General features: G+C 48.6%; 2 protein-coding genes across 2 annotated transcripts in view; one reads left to right on the forward strand and one right to left on the reverse strand.

The window, feature by feature from the left end:
- Positions 1-2,322, forward strand: part of GPR174 (G protein-coupled receptor 174) — a 7,220-nt gene extending 4,898 nt beyond the window's left edge. Inside the window, exon 4 of the mRNA XM_063170784.1 lies at positions 27-2,322. Coding sequence (XP_063026854.1) covers positions 100-1,077 — 978 coding nt within the window. The 5' untranslated portion in view covers positions 27-99 and the 3' untranslated portion in view covers positions 1,078-2,322. The remainder of the gene's footprint in view (positions 1-26) is intronic.
- A 7,783-nt stretch (positions 2,323-10,105) lies between these two features.
- Positions 10,106-19,817, reverse strand: ITM2A (integral membrane protein 2A). Its single transcript, XM_063170787.1, has 6 exons — positions 19,660-19,817; positions 15,997-16,128; positions 15,585-15,773; positions 14,445-14,555; positions 13,221-13,371; positions 10,106-11,182 (listed from the first exon to the last, which is right to left on the reverse strand). The coding sequence occupies exons 1-6, from the start codon at positions 19,741-19,743 to the stop codon at positions 11,094-11,096; spliced, it is 756 nt and encodes a 251-aa protein (XP_063026857.1). The 5' UTR covers positions 19,744-19,817; the 3' UTR covers positions 10,106-11,093.
- Between the last annotated feature and the right edge of the window lie 2,547 nt (positions 19,818-22,364).

A 22,364-nucleotide genomic window follows, 5' to 3' on the forward strand; every position in this document is an offset into this window, starting at 1 on the left:
TTTTTATATTTCCTTTGGATCCCGAGCCCCCCTGGCTGCAGCACAGGCGGGATGGACCCCTGAGGATGCCGGGGCTGAGCACGGAGCCGGAGCACAACCATGAACAGCATGTCCAACTGCAGCGAGACAGACCTCAAGCCCTACTACGCCGTCACCTACACGGTGATCCTGATCCCCGGGCTCATCGGCAACACCCTGGCCCTGTGGGTCTTCTATGGCTACATGAAAGAGACTAAGAGGGCCGTGATATTCATGATCAATTTAGCCATTGCTGACTTGTCACAGGTGCTGTCCTTGCCCCTGAGGATTTTTTACTACCTGACGGGCACGTGGGAGTTCGGGGGGGGTCTCTGCATGCTCTGCTTCTACCTGAAGTACGTCAATATGTACGCCAGCATCTACTTCTTGGTGTGCATCAGCGTGAGGAGGTACCTGTTCCTCATGCACCCCTTCAAATTCAGTGACTGCAGGCGTGTCTGTGATGTCTACATCAGCATCGTGGGCTGGGTCGTGGTCTGTGTGGGCTGCCTGCCTTTCCCTCTCCTCAGGATGCAGCACCAGCAGGATAAAAACGCCTGTTTTGTGGATCTTCCCATCAAGAAACTCGACCTGCCCACCTCCATCACGCTGATGACCATAGGGGAGTTGGTGGGGTTTGTCACCCCCCTGCTCATCATCCTGTACTGCTCCTGGAAGACAATCCTGTCACTAAAAGAGAGGCACTCTGCTTCCCGGGACCTGGGCGAGAAGAAGAAGGCTTTAAAGATGATCCTCACCTGCGCCCTGGTGTTCCTGATCTGCTTTGGACCTTACCACATCAGCTTCCCCCTGGATTTCTTTGTGAAAACGGGGCAGATCCAGGAGGGCTGTGTGCCCATCTCGGTGTTCCACGCCGTGGCTTTGTGCCTCGCCAGCCTCAACTCCTGCGTGGATCCCATCATCTACTACTTCACCACGGACGAGTTCAGGAGACGCCTCTCCAGGCAGGACCTGCAGGACAGCATCCATCTCCAGCACCTCAGCTACGGCAGGAGACACTCCAGGGATGTGCTTGGGGAGGACACCACGGAATACTGATCCCCAGCACTCCCAATGTTCGTGACATTTTGGCCTTTGCCGCAGTTTTTTTCCCTCAAGACACTGAGAACAACAACTGAAACTTCTGCTTTCGGTGAGAGTTGGAATAAACAAACAACTCCCACCCTCAAAAATACCCAAACCTGACCAAAAACGTGTTGATTTAATACTTCAGGTGCACATTTTCACTGAACAGAAATAGGAGCATTTCCATTCCTCAGCTGGGCAGCAGGAGGTCACAGACCCATGGGAGAGGTGACCCATGTCCCTCTGTCACCCATGGCATCACCCAGCCACATCCTGGTCACCAAGAAACAGCAAAGATTCTGGGGTCTTGCTGTGCAGAAAGAATTTGATTCTAAATAGCACTGTATGCCACAATATTCTCTGTTTCTGAAGCACAAGACAATTCAGCAGAGACTGATTCTCCATGGAGTGCCCAGAGCCTGCTCCAGCCGTGCTGAGCATGGGCTGAGGAGCAGAAGGTGGCCCCAAAGGATTTCCCATTTAAATAATTAATGAAGCCTCATTTGGGGGCATAGCAGATGCCATCACCCCAAATCACACAGGAAGTTCCACACACTATTTTTCTGCCATCAGTTCCCACTTCTGGGTGCAAAGACAAGGGTTAGAGCCAGGCCTTGGGTTTGAACCATGGGGTTGTGCTTGGAGGGTATTTATTCAAGCCAGGTGTCCATCAAGCCTTTCAGGTCCTCTTTTCACCAAAAATGGGGCAAATTATTTCCCTTTCACTGATAACTGACCCACAGCCATCACATCCACTCCCCACTAACAGCAGCAGGATTCCAACAGAGGATCCAAAGCTTTCCAAAGTTTGCTGTAATGGGAACTCCTTGGAATCAAAGTCGAAGGTGCCACGAGAGATTTTTAATCGGGGCTCAAAAGTGGATGTTGTTTTAATATTTGCTTTAAATTCAAACCAAAGAGACTTCAGGCTTCATTTGCACCTTCTTGTAAAACGTTATTTTTCTATGACAGTATCATTTTTTATTTATGCAAATGTTGGTTTATAATTTATATACGGGAAAGACACATTGTAGGAAAATTATGTGAAGCCCAGAAAGTGTCAGAACACAAGAAGTTTGTTTTCTTTTCAAAAACTTTTTCATAAAATAAAAGAAAACTCCACCACCTCTTCCCTACAGGAATCTGAGCCAGTGCCTGATGGCTGAGCAAGCACTGATAATCCATGGAAACCACATTCACAGTGATAAAAAAATATTTATTTTTATATTTCCTGTTGTATATAATAAAATAATAATTTCTAAAAATGTTTTTAAAATGTAATTCCTGGCTACTTCTCCCCCCTGCATCACCATCACACATGAAGATGTGGCAGCACCTGGATTTGATGCCTCTTGAGCACCTGCAGAACATTTTAGATGCTTCTCTGAAATGATTTGACTCTTCTTGTTGCGCTGGGGATGAAAGGCAAGGGCCAGGTTTCCCAGGATAATGGGAATTCCTCCAGCTGCAGGAATCCAGCCCATCCCTGTTCCTTCTGGCCACCATGGGAAGGGACCAGGGTGGCCCTGTCCAACCCCCCCCAGAGTCACTTTTAGCCCCTGAGGGGAAAAGGTTGTTACATAAAGTGCTGTCAGAAGTTCAGAAATCGTTCAGAGACAGAAACCTCAAGCAGCTGAAGTTTTCCACCCAGAAAATCCTGTGGGTGCAGCAGCACCTTCCCCCTGCCCTTATTCAAATGAGTGTCAATGGTCTCTTTTTACAGGAAGTGCAGTGGTCGGGGCTGGGGACACGAGATGAATTCAGGGGACACCTCCTGCCCTCCCCAGCCACCTCTGCTCCAGGTGGGGCCACACTGAGCTCCCACAGCCCCTGGGGATGCTGCCACCAACAGCTGCAGGATGAAGATGTTCCTTAGACAAGCAGCAGGTGGATTTTCATGCTGTGGGTATTTTTGCCATGCTCTGTATTTTTAGTGTCTCAGGATCCATGAGCTGGATTCAATGTCAATGATCCTTAGGAGTCCTTTCCAACTCAGAATATTCTAAAATAATCTGGATAATCAGCAGCGCTGGAATGGGAATCTGAATGAGAATGTAACTGAGAACAAAAATGCCCAAACTCCAAAATATCTCCCTTATTCTGCAGGAAGGGTTTCCTCTGTTGTTATCAGTGAGCAGCAAAGCCCTGAGCTCTGCCCATGCCCTCACCAGGCTGGCTCTGGGCTGAAGGGCCAGGTGGCTTCTGGGCACAGAATCAGCTTTAATTCCTGCTGGGCCAAAGGAAAGCCATTGCGACAGAGTGCAGCCCCAGGGTGCTTTGAGGGAGCTTGATCTGTTCAGAATGAGCATGAGGGGTTTGGGAGCCTTCCTCACACCTGGCACGGGGTGGCTGAGGGTGCAGGGTCAGGGGGAGCAGAGTTCTGGGTCTGCTCCAACCCTGCCCCATTTCCATCACCTCCCCCGGGCTCCCTGCCCAGCAGCAGCTGCAAAACCTCTCATCCAAACCTCTCATCCAAACCTCTCATCAAACCCTCTCATTGCCCCGGGCACTGTGAGAGGAGACCCAGCGGCTGCCCTGGGGCTTTTTCTGTGCATGCTGAGACTCAGAGCTGCCCTCGCACAGTCTCAGCTGGCACAGCCCCCCTTCCCTTCCCTTCCCTTCCCTTCCCTTCCCTTCCCTTCCCTTCCCTTCCCTTCCCTTCCCTTCCCTTCCCTTCCCTTCCCTTCCCTTCCCTTCCCTTCCCTTCCCTTCCCTTCCCTTCCCTTCCCTTCCCTTCCCTTCCCTTCCCTTCCCTTCCCTTCCCTTCCCTTCCCTTCCCTTCCCTTCCCTTCCCTTCCCTTCCCTTCCCTTCCCTTCCCTTCCCTTCCCTTCCCTTCCCTTCCCTCTCCTCCTCCTCCTCTGCAGGATTTGTGCCGCAGCCTCGGGGCTGGTGACATCTCACAGAGCTCAGAGCCCTCAGCCACCTCCTGCCCTGTGTCCTCCAACATTTCCAGCGCCCTCCTCTTCCTCTGCCACCACCACGAGCCATCCATGGAATCCCAGAGATCTCCTTTTGCCATGGAAATGGCTGATTTACAGCTTCTCCTACCAAAGAGGAATTTTTGTCCTCTCACACATCTTTCCTTTACCAGCATTGTTTTATTTGCTGTTTTGTCACATGGTTGCTCAACATCCTGAGCACAGTCCCCGTTTCTCTGTAACTCGTTAGATTTTCCTGCTGGGGTTAAGGCAGCTTTGACACATTTTACTGCACTTTTTACTTCCTTTTTCACTTTGCTGTTAAAAATGAGCCTCTGCCCCAGCTCACAGGGTGTAAATGCACACACAGAGCACCCTGGCACTGCTGGACTCTGTTCCTCAGACCTCAATAATGAAAAACAACCTCCAGAGGGTGACCCAAATATGAGCCCACAATATCCAACACAAAAATAAAAAGCTGAAATCTTGTCAGAGATGTTTTGGTAAACATCATGACCAAAAATAAGCTGGATCCATCACAGCAGTGCCTGGTTCATGCTGCCAGTTAAGTCAGGGCAGAGGAGCTGCAGTCTTTGGGGTGATAAACTCTGAGAATTTGATCAACACTATCTACACCATCTACCAAATATCTGATTTAGAAAAAAGGTTTGATTATGTAAAACCATGAAAACAAAATAATAGAGAAAAATGTAGTAATGTCATTGCCTCAGAGGGCAGCTCACATTTTCCTCAGACAGTCACCAATTTGGTTTTCCCTCAGTCAAGGAGAAAAACAGGGTCTGAGAAATGCCCCAGCAGGCAGCAATGCAGGGCAGGCTGTGCTCAGCCACCTCCACCACAGCAAACCCTTGGAGATGGGGGGAAAGGAGGAGCTGGGGCTTTGGAGCATCCCCAGGGATGCAGCAGTGCCTGTGAGCCCTGAGCAGCATCTGTGGCTTTGGAGCATCTGCAGGGATGCAGCAGTGCCTGTGAGCCCCGAGCAGCACCCATGGCTTTGGAGCATCCCCAGGGATGCAGCAGTGCCTGTGAGCCCTGAGCAGCATCTGTGGCTTTGGAGCATCCTGCAGGGATGCAGCAGTGCCTGTGAGCCCTGAGCAGCCCCCGGTGGCCTTGGAGCATCTGCAGGGATGCAGCAGTGCCTGTGCCCCCTGAGCAGCATCTGTGGCTTTGGAGCATCCTGCAGGGATGCAGCAGTGCCTGTGCCCCCTGAGCAGCACCCGTGGCTTTGGAGCATCCTGCAGGGATGCAGCAGTGCCTGTGAGCCCTGAGCAGCACCCGTGGCTTTGGAACATCCCCAGGGATGCAGCAGTGCCCGTGAGCCCTGAGCAGCCCCCGGTGGCCTTGGAGCATCTCCAGGGATGCAGCAGTGCCTGTGCCCCCTGAGCAGCACCCGTGGCTTTGGAGCATCCTGCAGGGATGCAGCAGTGCCTGTGAGCCCTGAGCAGCCCCCGGTGGCCTTGGAGCATCTGCAGGGATGCAGCAGTGCCTGTGAGCCCTGAGCAGCACTCTGTGGCTTTGGAGCATCCCCGGGGATGCAGCAGTGCCTGTGCCCCCTGAGCAGCACGGGAGCTGAGGGAGCTGAGGGAAGGAAGGCACTCACAGAAGGATCTGATAAGCACAGAGCCCTTCCTGTGCCCCCGGGCTGCTCACGGGAGGGAGCAGCAGCAGCAGCAGCAGCAGCCCTGCTCACCACGGAAGTGCCTGCCGTGTGTGAAAGTCTGATCCTCCCGCCTGTTTGGGGTTTTTTGGTCATGAGATGAGGAGGCAAAGCTGTAACTGCTTCCAGCTTCAGGCTGGGTGATGACACACACTGCTAAGGGAAGTGTGGTCTGAAGTGGGGCTTCTACATCACTCTTATTTTTTAAAAAAAATTAAAGATTAATTAGTGTAAAGGGCTGAGAACATGAGATGACAGAAGCTACGACCACCAAGGGCAGAGAATCCAAAGGAGTGAATTATTTATCACCAAGTGAGCACTGAGATCATCACCCAAAGAACCAAACAGCCTCCACAGCCCTTCCCTCCCAAGGGATTTTGGGGTATCCGGTGGAAGGTGTGGGTTTGTCCATGGAATGGCTTGGGTGGGAAGGGACCTTAAAACTCATCCCATTCCACCCCTGCCATGGGCAGGGACACCTTCCACTGTCCCAGGCTGCTCCAAGCCCTGTCCAGCCTGGCCTTGGGCACTTCCAGGGATCCAGGGGCAGCCACAGCTTCTCTGTGCACCCTGTGCCAGGGCCTCCGCACCTCACCACCCTCAGAGGGAAGAATTCCTTCCCAATATCCCATCTAAACCTCCTCCATCCATGGATCCATTCCTGATGAATCCCACATGCTGACACTGTCATTCCAGAATAAAAGCACTGGGTTCCACACCAACAAGGAATTAGGTTTGTGGGAAGGAAGTTCCTTGTTCCAGAATCAGGTGTCCACCCATGGATTTAACCCACAACAGCTCCAAACATCAACAAGCCCTAAAATGGAACAGCTCAGGAGACCCCAAACATTTCTGCAAGACACAAACCACCATCCACAGTGAGAATGAATCTGCAGACAGGAAATCCACTCTCACATCTGTTAAGGTGGAATTCAGGGCTGTCACAGCACAAAAAGAGAGAAAATACATTCAAGTAAACAGAATAGTTAAACTATAAGAAATAATTTCCTTGGGAGGTGGAGTGGGAGGTGGAGAGCCTCTAATTACTCTCAAGACAGGAAATACACCCATCCTATTGCCTAGGTAATATCACAAATATATACTCATAATGAAGAAATAATGTTAATGCAATAATGTTACTGTAATTATCCATATTGTAATTATTTTGGTGGCAGCCTGGAAGCTTCAATCAGTGCTGGCATTTGGGCTCTGTGCCACAGCTGGCAGCAGAGCCATCCCCCACCCGGCCTGGAATTAGGACAGGCAAAGCAGCTTTAATCCTTCCGAGCCTGACCTCGAGCTCAGCCCTGCCAGGGGGGAGATTCAGCCACAAACTGGAGGTCTTGGGGGCTGCACCCCCTTTGTCTGGTCCTACACAGCTCTGCTGTGACCCCACCTGCAGTGCTGTGTCCCCAACCTCAGAAGGACACGGAGCTGTTGGAGTGAGCCCAGAGGAGGCCAGGCAGGCTGTTAAGGGGCTGCAGCTCCTCCCCTGTGCAGACAGGCTGGGAGAGATGGGGATGCTCTGCCTGGAGAAGGTTCTGGAGGAAGAGACCTTCCAGTGTCTGCAGGGACTGCAAGGAGGCTGGAGAGGGAATGTTCATCAGGAAGTGCAGTGACAGGACAAGGGGGATTGGGTTCACACTGAAAGATGGGAGATTTGGATATACAGAAGGAATTCTCCCCTGGCACAGGGTGCCCAGAGAAGCTGTGGCTGCTGCTGGATCCCTGGAAGTGCCCAAGGCCAGGCTGGATGGGGCTTGGAGCAGCCTGGGGTAGTGGAAGGAGTCCCTGCCCATGGGAGGGGATGGAATGGGATGAGTTTTAAGGTCCCTTCCAGCCCAAACATCCTGAGATTCTGGGACATGGGTTCTCTTCAGATCCCGGGTGCTCAGTGCTGAGATGTCAGCTCACTCCAGACTCTGCTGAGCACAGCTGGATTTTGGGGAGATTTCCAAGTCCTCAGGAGCCAGCCCAGAATTGCTGGAGTCCCATCAGGCAGTATCCCCCAGCCCTGCCCAGACCTGGAGTGCTGCTGGGGTAGGAGGTGACAGTTTCTCACAGCTGCTCTGCAGCAGGCCCTGCACTGAGCTCAGCTTATCATCAGAAAAGCCTGGTTTAGAGAAGCAGTTTATCAAGTCTGAGGTGCTAAAGCTCCTTTTCATACCAGCCTGAGGCCTCAGGGTGTCTTTCAAAGGTCTCCACACTACCCCTAATTTTTTTTTTCTGCAGATCTTCATCTCAAGATATTTATATATGCAAAGAAGTTCAATTTTTATAGATTTTTATGTAGAGTAAGCCTGGAGGAGAATGAAGTTCTAATTTAGACCATTGCATACTCTAATGGAAGAGTGTGTCACCACAGCCACCCACACCTCAGTAGTCACACAGAGCAGCAGGTTCTGCAAAGGGCAGCAGCATCTCCTCTGAGAACCAAAATCAACTGTGTTCTTAATAATTGTTTCTCACATCTGATTAAAAAACCCCCAAATGAACTCACATGTAATGCTGGAAGAGGGAATAACCAAGTTCTGCATTGCCAGCTTCACATTGAAAAAGGTATTTAAAATTTACATCAAATTTTGAATCTATTTAGTCAGAAAATGAATCTGCCAGCTCCCCCAAGACAGCTGCCCAAAGTCCCTGCAGAGATCTTGCTGATTGTCCTGTGCCCACAGGATGCTTTTGCAGTAAACACAGATGTAAATGAAGCTCTTACAGTAATTGAGTTTGCATTTGCATCCCAGCAGTGTCACCCCCTCAGTCCCCACACCCATGTCTGCAGTACAGTTCTGCTCAGATATTTAACAGGGTTTTACACATGTTAGTTCTGGTATAAAAATGTTCCTTACTATAGATAAAAATGAAGCAAAGACACTGAGCACCAGCTGGGTGAAGCTTTGATCAAACCAGTTTTAGGGTTTTTTTAGTGGAATAGCTGAAAACCTGTGTGTTGGGTGAATACACTGAGTTTTTACCAGTTACACACAGTTTACACCCAAGTGTTTGCTGCCTGTGCCATCTACTGGTGCAAAGGACTCCAACTCGTGCTCATTCCTGTTCCTATAGCCCAGCTGAACACAGGAGCTGCTCAAAGCCAATCACAGCATTAGAGGATCCCAGGAATACCTTCAAATTCCAGTATTTTGGCTTGGGCACCCAGCCCCAGCCTAAAACACTCAGGGATAGATCACAAGGCCAGCAGAGCACACGTGGGACCAAACCCAGCTCACCTCAGAGCAGGTGAGAACAATCTGTTCCTCCTGTCCCTGGCTGCCTGCCTGGAACATCCAATAACATCTTGAAGAACTGCCTTCACTTTGTTCCAAAGGTACAGAAAGTGTTCCAGCCCATGTGGAAGCAGCTCCAGCATTCCTAACTGGAAGTGCATCACTGCATGGACACACGGAGCTGGGGAAAGAGCAATTCCTGGGTTTTATTTTCCATAAAACCTCACTGCTACAAGCAGGTGCTTCTCACTCCCTACAGCCAACACAGCTTCAAGTCCTTCCACTGAAGGCTTTAAATGATCCCATCCTGGTTATCCCCCCAGCCAACCCAGAGGAGCAGGAAATCACCCCTTGTCCAAGGACACAAAACCTGGAGGAAAAGCTCCCCAGGGCAGCTGCTTGTCCCAGTCACACCTGACAGTGAGGGGAGCCTGGCTCACAGTGACAGGAATTTGAGCTTTCTACAGCATTTCATTTCACTACATACTTCACTGAAATACTCTCCTACACATCTTATTTTAGAGCCAAAGCTCTGGTTTTGGGACACATCCTTGGGGGAAGAGCTGTGTTAGTTTCTGTGCTAAAATTCCTGTGTTCTCCTTTCTCCTGCAAGCAATGACAAAGCAGCAACTCCTACAGACACCTCTCCCTCCCCTGTCCTCTGTGCAGAAATCCTGATTTCCTTCCAGCTGCACAATCCCAGGCACTTTCCAGGAAAGCCACAAGGAGTTCAGGAACACTTTAGCTCTGAGCCCCAGCACTTCCAGGGCAGGACTCTCCTGTCTGAGCTTCCAGCAAAGCTCAGGGTGAGAGCTGAGGGTTCATTAACCTCTGTACAGCCCCTCATTAACACCCAGGAACACTTGGGACAGGCAAACCTTCAATCACAGCCTCATCACCAGCAATATTCAAATGAATTGTAAATACACCCTGTCCTTGCAGTGAACACCCCAGAGCTGCCCCTGGGGATCCTGTTTGGAGAGCTGTCTGTTCCTCCTTCTGTTCCTCGAGCTTGGCTGGCATCACAAAGCATTTCCACAGCAGCAGAAGAGGAAATTCAGCTTCACAAGCTCAAAAAGAAATAAGAGGGGTAAGAGAGGAGCAATGCACACTGCCCCAGGCCCACAGCATCACCCCTCACCTCTGAGCCCCAAACACAACACAAACACCAGAGTTTTAGAGAAACATTTATTATAGGGTTGCAGAATTTATGCCAATATAAAGTCCCTTAATAAAACTCTCAAGTTTATCAACTGCAGGACACTAACTCTTCATTCTTTTTAGACTGCAGCTTTCCAAAAAAAGGGAACAATGCTCTGACTGCAGCAGTAATGCTACTTGCTCATAAAAAGTTGATCTAAAAAGTTTTATATAAGCCCAAGTAGTTTAAGTTTACAACTACAGTCACGTTCACAAGTGAGCTATACCAGAACAGACCCTGGATAGGAAGTTACAGGATAAACCAAGTCATAACCAAAAATACTGACAAGCTTTAAGAGCAACTCTATCAGAATCTAACAACTAAATGCCACAAAACCAAACTAAGGGAGAAGAACTCAACAAAAGCTCAGGGAAGGTTCCAAATATACATACGAATTCAATACAGTAATTGCACAAAAAGAAACAGGGTAGTGTTAAAGGTTTCTGATCACTGAGCTTGGATTTTACATGCTGCACACATGGTCGTTAAAATAAACCTTTAATGAGCCAGATCAGGAAGGTTTTTGAGCCAGGATACGGAGTGCAGAGCTATTCTACAGAACTACACAAGATGTGCAAACCACAGATTATTAATATTAATCATTCTGTGAAAGTTAAGGTGAACATAACTGGTTCCAGCCAAGGAACTGGTTAACATTTTTATATATATATATTTTTCTGCCATTCCCAGATTACACTAAATCAAACACATTCAACAGATAAACTGATATTAGCCTTCTAAAAAAACCTTACTCAAATTTAAGTTTTACATGAGACAACTAAAAAGTTATACCAAGGATCAACAAAAGCTGAAATGGTGACTTTGTCTTCTGAAATACAAGCAATACACAGAAAATGCATAAGGCTTTTGATTATCACTGCACGGTTTAACTGCAGAAGTCGATGTCTAATGCTGACTTCTCCAAGAAGGTGTGACCTGGTCACCTCCCATCTGTCACCTTTCACTGCTGACAGATCTTTGTCTCAACCACGAAGGAGTTCTCAAAGTGTCTGATTGAGTGACAATTCTCCGCCGCCCGTTTCTGCACACCTGGGGACGAGAGAGGACAAGAGGCTCAGTGAGGGAAGGGACCCCAGCCCAGAGCAGGCACTGCCAGCCTCCCACCTGCAAGACACAACAACCATTCAGTGCACTGAGCTCCTCCAGCCAGGAATTCCACCAGAGCCTGCTCTGGGGCTGTTTTCCACCCCAAATCCCTCACCCAGTGTGCATTTGCAGAGCACTTTACCGTGGGAGGATTTACCTCACTCTGGCTCTTCCTAACACTATTAAAGTGATTTTCTCTATTTTGGGACCTGCCAGCACTGGGTCTGACCCAGGCAGTTTACCTGTATCAGCTGTGGCTCAGTAAGAGACAGGAATACATCAGTCTCACCATCAAAGAGCTGCTCTCCTCAACCCTTCTATTTGCAATAATTCAGAAGGATTTAGTTTGTTTAATAAGCACAGAATTGTTCAGATGAAGCAAGACAAGCACCAGCTCTTAACCCAACCCCAGCAGGGCACTGCTTTGGTTTACAAACACCTAAAATCCAGGCTGTCCTTCAATGCCAAGGCATCAGGATGCAGGTGAAGTTTCCAGAGCCCACCCAACAGCCTGACCTGGGTTTCTCCCACACCTCTCCAAGTTACAACTCCAGGGAATTGACACAGCACCTGAGGTCAGTTTGATCTAACAGAACACACAAACTCCACAAGAGCTGAGAGCCAAGGCAGCACTAGCTAAATGAGAATAAATGAAAAGACTTTTTCAGGGAAGCTCCAGGAGTTCATCCATTGCAGTTTCATTTCTGTGACACGGCTCGTACACTGTGTGCTAGAAATGAGATGGGGAAGGCAAGGCAAGACTTGTCCCTGAACAATTTTCTCCTCAGTTGGATCAGATTTCCCACCCTCTCCCCTCCACAGGCAAACAAGGAGAGTTACAGCACAGCAGCTGTACCAGGAAACGTTTTCCATTTACCAGAATCCTTTTGTGCACATTCTCTGCAGGAATCTTTTACTCTGCAGCAAAGATGTCAACAACATGTTAGAGCAGGATGATTTCAGGGAACATCATAAACACTCTTCACAGAGCTGTCTATAGACTCAGCAGCTGTCAGTTTAGCCTTGTTCCCAAAATCATTCTCACAACAGCAATCACACGCCTCTGCCTCCCATGAGGGCAGGGTGTTTAGTGTTCCTTCATGTGCCCTGCACAGAACCCCTCTGCTGCTCCCTCAGAGGGAGCCTTGCTTCCATCCACAACAGGATTGTTGTGTGCAGCAAGCAGCAGATGCAGCTCCCGATGCTGCAACTGGGCTGAGGAAACTCTTGCCTAAGAGCTTGGCAGCCAAACCAGAGCACAGAGTCCTGACAAACCAAACATTTGCATTCTGAAAGGCTCTAACTGACAAAGGGTTAGCTCACTGCGTTTGGTGGGAGCAGCAAATATGAAATGCTTTGAGCTACAGTGAAACAAAATTCATGATGGCAGATTTCTGCCCCCCAGGCCTTGTCCCAGCAGTCAGAGCAGACACCTCAGCTCAGTCCCTGGCAGGGGGTGGCAGGAGCACACAGGCAATAAAGAACCAGAGCCCAGCAGTTCCTCTGGAGTGTTCTTCCTCTTTCAGAGAGGAAGTCTGGGATGTCCAGAGTTCACTGTTCAATTATTTTTTTTTCAGAGCAAGTAAAGCAGAATAAAATGTTTTTATTTGGTGCTCCTGTAACCCAGTTTTAGATAGGACAAGGACAGAATAAGCTGTGCCTACAGAGACTCAAATTATCTGATGGATTATATGAATTTTAGGGTCAAACTAACCTATAACTTCAACCAAAAATTAGAACAGAAACAGACTTAAATTTGGTTTGGGCATGTAACCTGTAATTGTGTAACTGAAACTTTCTCAGCATGTTCAAGTGACAGTTCACATTCAGACAGGAAGGGAAGGGAAATACCCAGCAGGGCCAGGAGTAGCCTCAGCTTCTGCTGAACACACATATTCCCCAGATTAAAAACTCCCCAGGGTTAAGTATTTACCCCTTCCCTAGCTAAACAATACCTTTGCTTTTTCCTGAGGGAACTTACCCATGGTTTGGTCTCTGCGCTGGAGCCTGAAGGTCTCTTTGCCCACGCAGAGCTGGTAGATGAAGATGCCCAGGTCAGACACGTTGTCGATCTCCTCGGTCACCACCATCTCCTCACGCACCAGGTACGTCTGCGGCAGGTAGGAGCCGGTCTGGAAGAGACAAAGCCCCTGAAGGTACAGACTGCTGCTACCAAGGACACACCACACATTTCACTCTCTGCTTTGGAAGGGATTCAAGCAGCAGAGTTTTAATACCAACATACACTGAGCTCAACCAGGGAAGTTACAAACTGACAGAGGCCATTTCCAACAGCTGCAGTCACATCCAAACAAAGCACAATTAACCTCAACTCTGCAAGCCTCATGAGAAGCAGATGTAAATAGAACCTGGTCAGGTTTATCTGTACACAAAGTTTGCAGCTAAAAGAGAAGCAAAATATTGTGAAAGACTCCAGGTCTGAGGCAACGTAATTCTGATATAAAAAATGCAAGGCAACCTACAAAAGGCTTCACCAGATGCTCCCAGCACTACTGAAACAGCTTCCTACCCACAACTCCTAAAAACAGTGGCAGGGACATACACTTAAAACTCATCTTCACGGAGCTATAAAAAATAATGCAATAAGCAAAACTAGACCAGTGGCCTCTAGAACCAGGTGTAAGAGAGCCAATCATTTTTTCTTAAAGTCCATTTGATGCATGATAGCCAAGTATTGCATTTAACTGGGAAGCAGCAGCCAGCTCTATCAACTTGACCCATAAATCATCTTGGAAAAACACCAGTTTTAGTCACTGAAGAGTCAAATGCTTGTGGTGATCTCATAACTGCAGTGCCAATAACTGGGGAACAAGTTCACATTGTTCTTTTCAGCAAAACCCTCACGGGGCGAGTGAGCTTGCCCAGAGTAACTCTCAGGTTTAGGCTTTCAATCATATTTGGAGCTTTATCAAATTCCTTTCTAACAGCTAAATTTAACCTTATCTGCTGGTTGCTTTCAGCTCTCATAAAGCCAGGTATTAATAAGAGCATTAGGCATGAATCTACTCAACATAATATACACTGACAGCTGGCCTTAACTTCAGTGCAGTGACTGAGCCGGGGGATTATGGACTTTGATGGAGGGAGGACTGTTCTAGCAAGGGCCTGGAGTTCAGGAGCAGCACCCAGCACTCTCAGCAAAGGCAGGCTGTCAGCAGAACCCAGCAGCAAAGCTCCCACATACCGCCAGCTTGGCAAAGAGATCCATCAGATTCCTTGGAGGCATGACTATGGAAGTGTTCAGCGGGATCACGTAGCAGTTCCCCAGCTGCAGGTCCAGATACGCTGTCAAAAGCTGTTTTAAAAACAAGTTTTTAATTAGTCAGGGGGCCTTTGATTAGGAGAACACAATTCTACCAGGAGCAAGGCAACCTAAAAAGGCTGGAGATCGCTCACAGCTACTACAAAAGTGATGCATTCAGGAAGTGCCCAGTGTAAGAACTGAACTGTTACCACTTTGGCAGACCAGCAATAGTTTAAAAAACTTTCCTAGATAAGAGAAAGCTGAGTATAAAAGCAGCTTCTGCCATAATTGTAAAGGAGTACAGTTTGTACTAACACAGAGGAAGTATTTGGGAGTATGATCTCATAACTGAAAAGGTCTAATTAAGCACAGTGCAAACAAAAGGTATCCAGCTGCTGATAAACAATGATTCCCTTTAAATAGTTCTTCAGGAAAAGTCTAAGTCCCTACAAAAATCTCATCAGCATTGCCACTGAGCACAAGAACTGTAGCAACTAGAATTATCTGTTTATTCTATCTGCATTGCCAAGGCTGGACTTACAACCAACCTCCAAGAGCTTTTACAGCTGACTGAGGATATTGTTAACACTGTCAACACAGCTTTGATAGAAAAGCCAAATTAAAGCCACCCTCTCCTCTTTGCTTTAAAGGAACTCCATGCAACTACCACAGACTGTCAGGTTACAGGTTTCAGCTACTTGAAGTGATTTTTCAATGCCCTTCTCCAATAGTGACACCTGTTTGCAATTCTACATTTTGCTGTGATGTTCTACTGAGTCCTTAGTCCCTTAACTCACATTTATGATGTTCTCCGTTTACATGGGATTCTTTATCCAACAGCAAGTGGCGCTTTCATATATCCCATGGGCAACAACAGAGATGCATTTTCTGGGAAACAACTCAGAGCTCCTACCCACAGTGCCTGCACCACCCGTGCAGAGTTAATCCCTCTGTTGCAGAGGTCACAGGGTCACAGCTCTGCCACGCTTAAACCCAAGGAGCAGCCTGTGCTGCCGCGAGCTCTGCAGCCCCGAGCCGATCCCGGAGCCGATCCCCGAGCCGCGGGTGCCCCGCACTGACCCTGTCGAAGTCGTGCACGATGGCGGCTGGGTCGCTGTCGGAGAACTTGGGCACGGGCACGTCGATGATGGCGATGTTGTCGTCCTCGCGGATGTCGGCCTCCTCGGCGATGGGCAGGAAGTACGGCTCCACCGCGCGCTCCCGCGCCTCGTTCTCAAAGTAGCACATCTCCCCACGGTACACCTTGTGCTGGGACACGAGCAAGGGCAGGGAATCACACGGCAGCTTCAGCACCGCACAGCCAACACGAACCTTTCTGCTGAGACTGAGCACAGCTCTGGCACACCCAAAGGACACACACTCGGCGTGTCCTCATCCTCTTTCTTTCCCCCTCATCTTTCCAGTCTAGTGAAAATCCATTTATCCTTTTTTTAACCAATGCTGTTTAAATCAAAAGGAACTCTCAGATTACCTTTGGCATGAAGTACTTGTAGATGCAGGCTCCACCCACAACAACCCCTGCCAAGATGAAGGCCAAGCCCAGCAGAGTCAAGAGACATCTTCCAGATGAGTTTTCACCTCTGTGTGTGGCAACTTCTGGGTCCTTTAAATAAAGAAGGGGAGAACTGAGAAAGGGCAGCTGCTCTGAATTTCAAGAAAGTTCTTATCAACTGTTTCACTTTGATCCACCCTCTCCTGTTTCTTCTAGGTGTGGGAATTACAGGTCAGCATCATAAAATAAAACACTCACATGAAACAATAAGACCAGTTTTCAAACAGCACCAAGAGTATTTTCTGAGTTAGAGGATGTTTTCTAGACAAACCTTTGTCCAGAAACTATTTGAGATGCACAAAACTTAAATAACTGTAACAAAAGATGCTGTGCTGCAGCCACAGTGTAGTACAAAGAGCAGGATTTGTACATCAAGGTCATTAAAGGCACACAGTGCCTTCAGGCCTCTTCCCAAAAGCCTCTTCCCCTCCTCCTCTCGCTGTCACGTGCATTAACATCACTTTTCCTCCCAAAGCTGGATTAGCAGAAGAAGCCAAGATGCAACTTTGTCTCTTGGCTGGGGAACAGACAACTGACACGAGTCACCAGCTTTTGGAACTTTTAATATGCACAAGCCAAGTCCATTATGAAGGAAAATGACTCGTCAGCTTAAACACAGCTTCCAGTTATGCCAAATAAAAACAAGTCCCCGTGGCACATCCTACCTTGCAGCCTCAAAATAACTTTTCTCCTACCCAAATCTCAGGAAGTTTTGTTTCTAACAGCCTGGAACTTCTCTCTTTAGCTCAGCAGCTTGTTTTCCCCCACCCAATGTTCTCTCAAACAAAAGATGACTGCACCCATAGGAAACTACTCTCCCGGTGGTGGGAAGTTGTGCAATCCTCACTGCAAAGGCAGAGGTGGTGTCTGAAAGGAAAATTTAACCTTCCAGAGCTCCTGCAGCACCTTCCCAGACTTCCAGCTGCAAGCCAAGTGAAGAGAACAGCAGAAGTGCTGTCAAATAGCAAACAATCAGAAGAGACATTCCCTCCTAGAATCACACACTGGGCTTGAGTCTTTAAAAGGAAAAAACAAAACACAAAAACAACCACCAAACCCAAAATGTTTAGATAACCCCTATATTTGGTCAAGAATGTCCCTTTAATGATTCCTGACTCCAGGATTTAATAGCTTGCTTTCAAAATCTGCTCTTTGTCCCAGCCAGGAAGGAAGAAAATCGGATTTCACAGTAAAAGATCTTTTCCTTTGAGGTGTTCCCAGAATCAGTGGCTGGGCTGGGCACAGCAGCTTCCATGGCCTTTCTTTATTTGGGTCCTGCAGAACACAACACATTTAGTGACCTGTGTTCCCAACAAGCACCAGCATTATCACCAGGGCTGCAATATTCCCAAGCTCAGCAAGATGCAGCAGCATAAAAGTCAAAGCCATCAGTTATGCAAGTGCTGAAACAAACCCCAAGCTGTTTTGTGAAAGTCAATACTCCCACATTCCGCTCGCGCATCCTCCAAACACAAAAATGTTGGTTCAGCAGGACACAAGCTGCTACAATTGGCATGTGAAGCATTTGTTAAAAAAGAAACCAACTACAAAAACCAAAGCCAAACCCTGGTTTCAAGTCAGAGTGATGCCACATTGCCGTGGCACTGTGTGAAAATCCCTTTTCAGGGTTAAGCAGCTGTAAGATGGAGATTAATTCTGTTCTCTCCACGTTCTCCCACCCTCACCTCCACCTTGGAGCACCTTACTCATCCAGCCTGTCCCTACTTGAACACACCAGTCTGCACCAGTTCTGGCACTGCAGCCATCCCAGCGCAGGGCTGATGTCGACATCTAATTAGCTACACTTGCACTACACCTATTTCAAACAAAGCAAAGGCACTTGAGCATATTAAGCAGCAATGTGGGCAGCTGAACCTGAGAGGGAAGAGTTGTCAGAGCTGCTAAGAGAACACAATAGCAAGATTTTGCTCGAGCAGGTTACAAAACCTCTGCACAAAAGTAACAGGTAAAAGTCGTCAAAAACCTACATAGAAAATGCAGCTCTAAGCTGGAACAAGCAAAGCAAACGAGGGATAAGAGACAAGGAGAAAAATCACTTGTCTTAACCCTGCTGACAGCCCCGAAGAACCTGCAGGGACAATATCCTGCAAGCTCAAGGGTTTGCTGCAGATACTCCAGGGGACTTTTATTGTGCTGCTTCAGCCAACATTAACCTTTAAGCTTGTTTGCTCTGCACAAATATTCCAGCTAAAGAAGACATTAACAACCACTCCAACAAGTTTGTCTTGGAGTAAAATTATGAACTTGATGTTTATATGCAACTCCAAGCCCTGAAGTCAGAGTGAAGAGTTGTTAAAATCCCACGTATGTGTGTGCACACACAGAGAATATTCCAAATTGAGAGGAGCAGCTCTCATGAGAACAGAAAAAAGGGGTGTGCTTATTAGAACTATTCCAGTCAGAACTTTCACAGTACAGGGCTAGTAAATATATGTATAACCAGTTGCCTCAGGAATAGCTGAGGAGTTTGTCCTCAAGAAACTGGCCAGGCTAATGACATCTTCAAATTTTAAATACTTTATCTACCTTGTTTTCCCACTTTCTCTCCTTTTGATCCTATAATTGAATGCTACTGTATTAAATGTGCACGCATCAAACTGACAGCTCAGACGAGTGCACTGAGCAAGAAAATCACTCTGCATCCCTTCCCCTTCCAAAGGAAGGCTATTTCAGGTGAGCCTGTGTAGGCTGGGAGGGAAGCTGCTTTCCTGATTACAGCTTAGAAGGGAAGAAAAAAAAAACCAGAACTACAGTCCAACTCCACAAGTTTTGTTGTTTCTAAAATTTTCTTACTCTCCTATTACAAATAAACTCAGCCCATGCCATTTTCCCCGTCTAGAGCCACTGATGTATTTACCTACAGGCTGAGCTTCTCCATCTGCCTAAAACGCAGGACACCTTCAAAACAAATTTCCCACAAATTGGGAAAGTTCCACTGGAGCCAGCGACGCGCAGCTCGCTGGGAAGGAAAAGCCAACCACAGGGTGCTCGCCTGGGTTTCTATTTAAAACCCTTTATGGCAGGTTTCTTAATTTAATCGCGACACCGACGCCTCACCGCAGCTGCCGGGAGGCTCCGAGCGCCGCCAGGAGCGGAGGACGAGCCTCAGCCCGCTTTGTTTGCCTGGGAGGCGCCGGCCCAGCGAGCGCTGCCCGCGCCGGGAGGGCTCTGCCTGCGCTTCCCCGGCCGGCCCAGGGCCGAGCTGGGAGCTTTAAAGCGCCGTCAGGAAACGCGGCGCTGGCACGGGCCCAGCTCGACATAAACACCCGGTGCCGGCGCTGGCCCGGGGGTGTCACGGGACATCGCACCGCGACAGGGCTGCGGAGCGGGACGGCACCGCGGCACCAGGGCCCCGCGGCCGCTCAAGGCTCAGGGGAGCCGGTCCCTCAGCCGCGGGCAGAGCGCGGCGGGGCGGCCGCCACACGAGCGAGAGCCCCGCGGCCGCCGCCGTCTCCCCCGGCCGCGAGAAAATGGCGGCGGCTCCGTCTGCTCGCGCCCCCCCCTCACACCGCCCCGCTCCTCCCGCCGCCGCCGCTGGCCGGGACACCCCCGTGCCTGCACCTTGTCGGCCACAAGCGCCTCAGCCGCCTCCTTTTTGGGCTCATCCTTGAGAGCGAAGGGCGAGTTGAAGGCGATCTTCACCATGGCGCCAGCGCTGCTGCCGCGTCCCGGAGCGGCAGCGGGGACAGCGCGGAGGGTGGGGCGGGGTCTGCGGTGGCCACGCCCCCAGCCCCGCCCACGGGCACTGCCGGGAGCGCCCCCTGCCGGCCGCGACCTCGCAAGGCTCCGTTCCCCCGCAGCGACCCTCCGGCGCCGGGAGCGGGTTCCGACGTGGAGAGTCGGGATTAGGGAGGCTGGGAAAGGCTTCCGAAACCATAAAGACCAGCCTGTGACCGATCCCCACCTTGTCCCCAGCCCAGAGCACTGAGTGCCACTTCCAGTCCTCCCTTGGGCCCCCCAGGGATAAGGAATCCACCACCTCCCTGGGCAGCCCCTTCCAAGGTACTTCCCATGGAGAAATTCCTGCTGCTCTCCAACCTGAATCTCCCTTGACCCAGCCTGAGACCGTTTCCTCTCCTGTCCCTGTTCCCTGGGGGCACAGCCCGACCCCCTGGCCGTCCCCTCCTGTCAGAGAGTTGTGCAGAGCCACAAGGTTCCCCCTGAGCCTCCTTTTCTCCAGGCTGAGCGCCCTCAGCCACTCCTGGGGCTCCCTGGACGCCTGTCCCAGTGCTCTGCCCCCACCATGGAAAGAATTTCTTCCTCACGTTGAGGTGGAACTTGTGGTTTAGTTAATGGCTGTTGCTCCTTGTCCTGTCACTGGCACCACTGAGCAGAGCCTGGCAGCATCCCCTGGCACCCCTCCGAGATATTGGTGTGGATTGATGAGATCCCTCGCAGCCTTCCCTTCTCCAGACTAACCAAGCCCAGCTCCCACAGCCTCTCCTCATCAGAGAGATGCTCCAGATCCCTCGTCCTCTTTGTGGCCTCTGCTGAACCCTCTCCAGCAGCTCCTTGTCTTTTTTGTCCTCAAGAAACCCAGACCTGGGCACAGCCCTCCAGAAGTGCCTCAGAAGGGAGAATAAAACACTTCATGCATTAGACTGTCTGAAACAATCTGCTCCTTCATATGGATGGAAATCTGTGTCCGTCTCTCTAGAATTTGACTTTACAGCTCTACAAAGAAATCTGGTTTGAATCTGGTGCCCACACCATGGAACCCTCCCTCGCAGACAGCTGTAATTAAACAGAGCTGAACACTTATGCAAATATTGCAATAAGTAATTCTTCTAAGTGTAAACAACATGCAGTGTGTATTCCAGCATTCAAAGCATGTTCCTGTTATTCCACAGATGGAATACACTGTGTTTCCTTTCAAGATCATAGGTTTGATATTGCTGTCTTTCATCTCCATAAGAGTTTTGATTTTGACTTCAGTCAAGGAAGAACAAACTGTTTTATGTCTATTTAGCCTGACTTGATCTAGTAACAGAAAACACTTTAACCTCATTTTACCAAGAAACTAGTGAAAAATCAATTTTCATACTTCCTAGCTTTAGTGTGTTGGGAATAAGTCAAGCTCAACCCTCAAAGTCCCTGGAACACAGATTTAGGACAAATTAAGAAGTTTTCTGTACGGCCAATGCAACACCTGTAGTCTCCAAACTGGCGGTTGATAAATGCTGTGAATAATTTTTGGTATCTTAATATAACGTAATTACTTCATGCTTAAGCAAATTCACTTTGTCTTCCAATTACCCAACACCTTTATTTGAAAAAGGAGGCAGAAATAAAACTAGAATAGAACACAAATAAACCCCTGCTTTTTATCAAGGCTGGTGTCTGTGCATCCCAGCCTCACTGTCCATGTTCTGTTGCAAGGGGTGGACACACCTGGAAATATTCTGCTCAGAGAAAAAAAAAGTTAAAGAATAGAAGGGGTCTTTTACATTTATCTGCACTCAAATTTGCAAAACTGGAACTTTCATAAGATTTGTTGTGGATTATTTTTAAATGTGCATTTCTGTAGTGTATGTGACAATAATTCATCCTAATATGTTCAAAACCTATTTAAAATGTGCAGTGTCTGGGAGAAAGTAATTCCAGCATCATCAAACAGTTTTGCACAGCTGATACTCTCAGTTCAGTCAGCAGCAACTCCTTCCACACACATCTCCTACAATAATCTGTTTTGTAGGTTGGAAAGACATAAGAAAACTCAGATTTTTTTTTCCCTTCTAGAAATCATCAGGCTGTTTGACTGAATAAATACTAGAGAACCCCATGGGTGACTCCCCCACTTCACCCCTAAAATGCTTTTTCACCTTAGTCCTGGCCCAGTTTTCTTTCAGACTTTTGCCATAGAGTGATTGCACTTAGGCCTGGAAATCCCAAGCCATCTAAAGAAGTCATCTCACTTCTTCTTTTGAATTCTGCAATATTTCTGCTTTTCTTTACTATTAAAATACCCTGGGGTAAATTTCTTGATATTTATTCTGAGGTTGTCTTTATCACCTTGGCAGGGAAGAGATTATCCACTGATACTTCATTATCTTTTCAATCCTTCTGGTGTCTGTAAATTTAAAGCAACACTCCTTTAAAAAAAATAACAAATACATGGAGTAAGTGGTTTTAGATAAATTTGGCCAGGGAAAAGGAGAACTGGAATGCTGTGGTGGCTGTGATGCTGCTACCTTTGCTCCCAGAGAAGAGACCTGAATTTCTTAGAAGTGCCACTAAACCCCAACACCTCCCTTTTAGCAGCAGTG

Source organism: Melospiza melodia, chromosome 16, assembly GCF_035770615.1.
Source record: "Melospiza melodia melodia isolate bMelMel2 chromosome 16, bMelMel2.pri, whole genome shotgun sequence".
Taxonomy (NCBI): Eukaryota; Metazoa; Chordata; class Aves; order Passeriformes; family Passerellidae; genus Melospiza; species Melospiza melodia.

Excerpts from the sequence above, each read along its gene's own strand:
- ITM2A (XM_063170787.1), bottom strand. The coding sequence starts at position 19,743 with ATGGTGAAGATCGCCTTCAACTCGCCCTTCGCTCTCAAGGATGAGCCC. Across the intron at positions 15,774-15,996 it reads ACAAGTACTTCATGCCAAAG|CACAAGGTGTACCGTGGGGA; the intron begins GTAATCTGAGAG and ends CTCGTGTCCCAG. Across the intron at positions 11,183-13,220 it reads GCGCAGAGACCAAACCATGG|GTGTGCAGAAACGGGCGGCG; the intron begins GTAAGTTCCCTC and ends TCTCGTCCCCAG.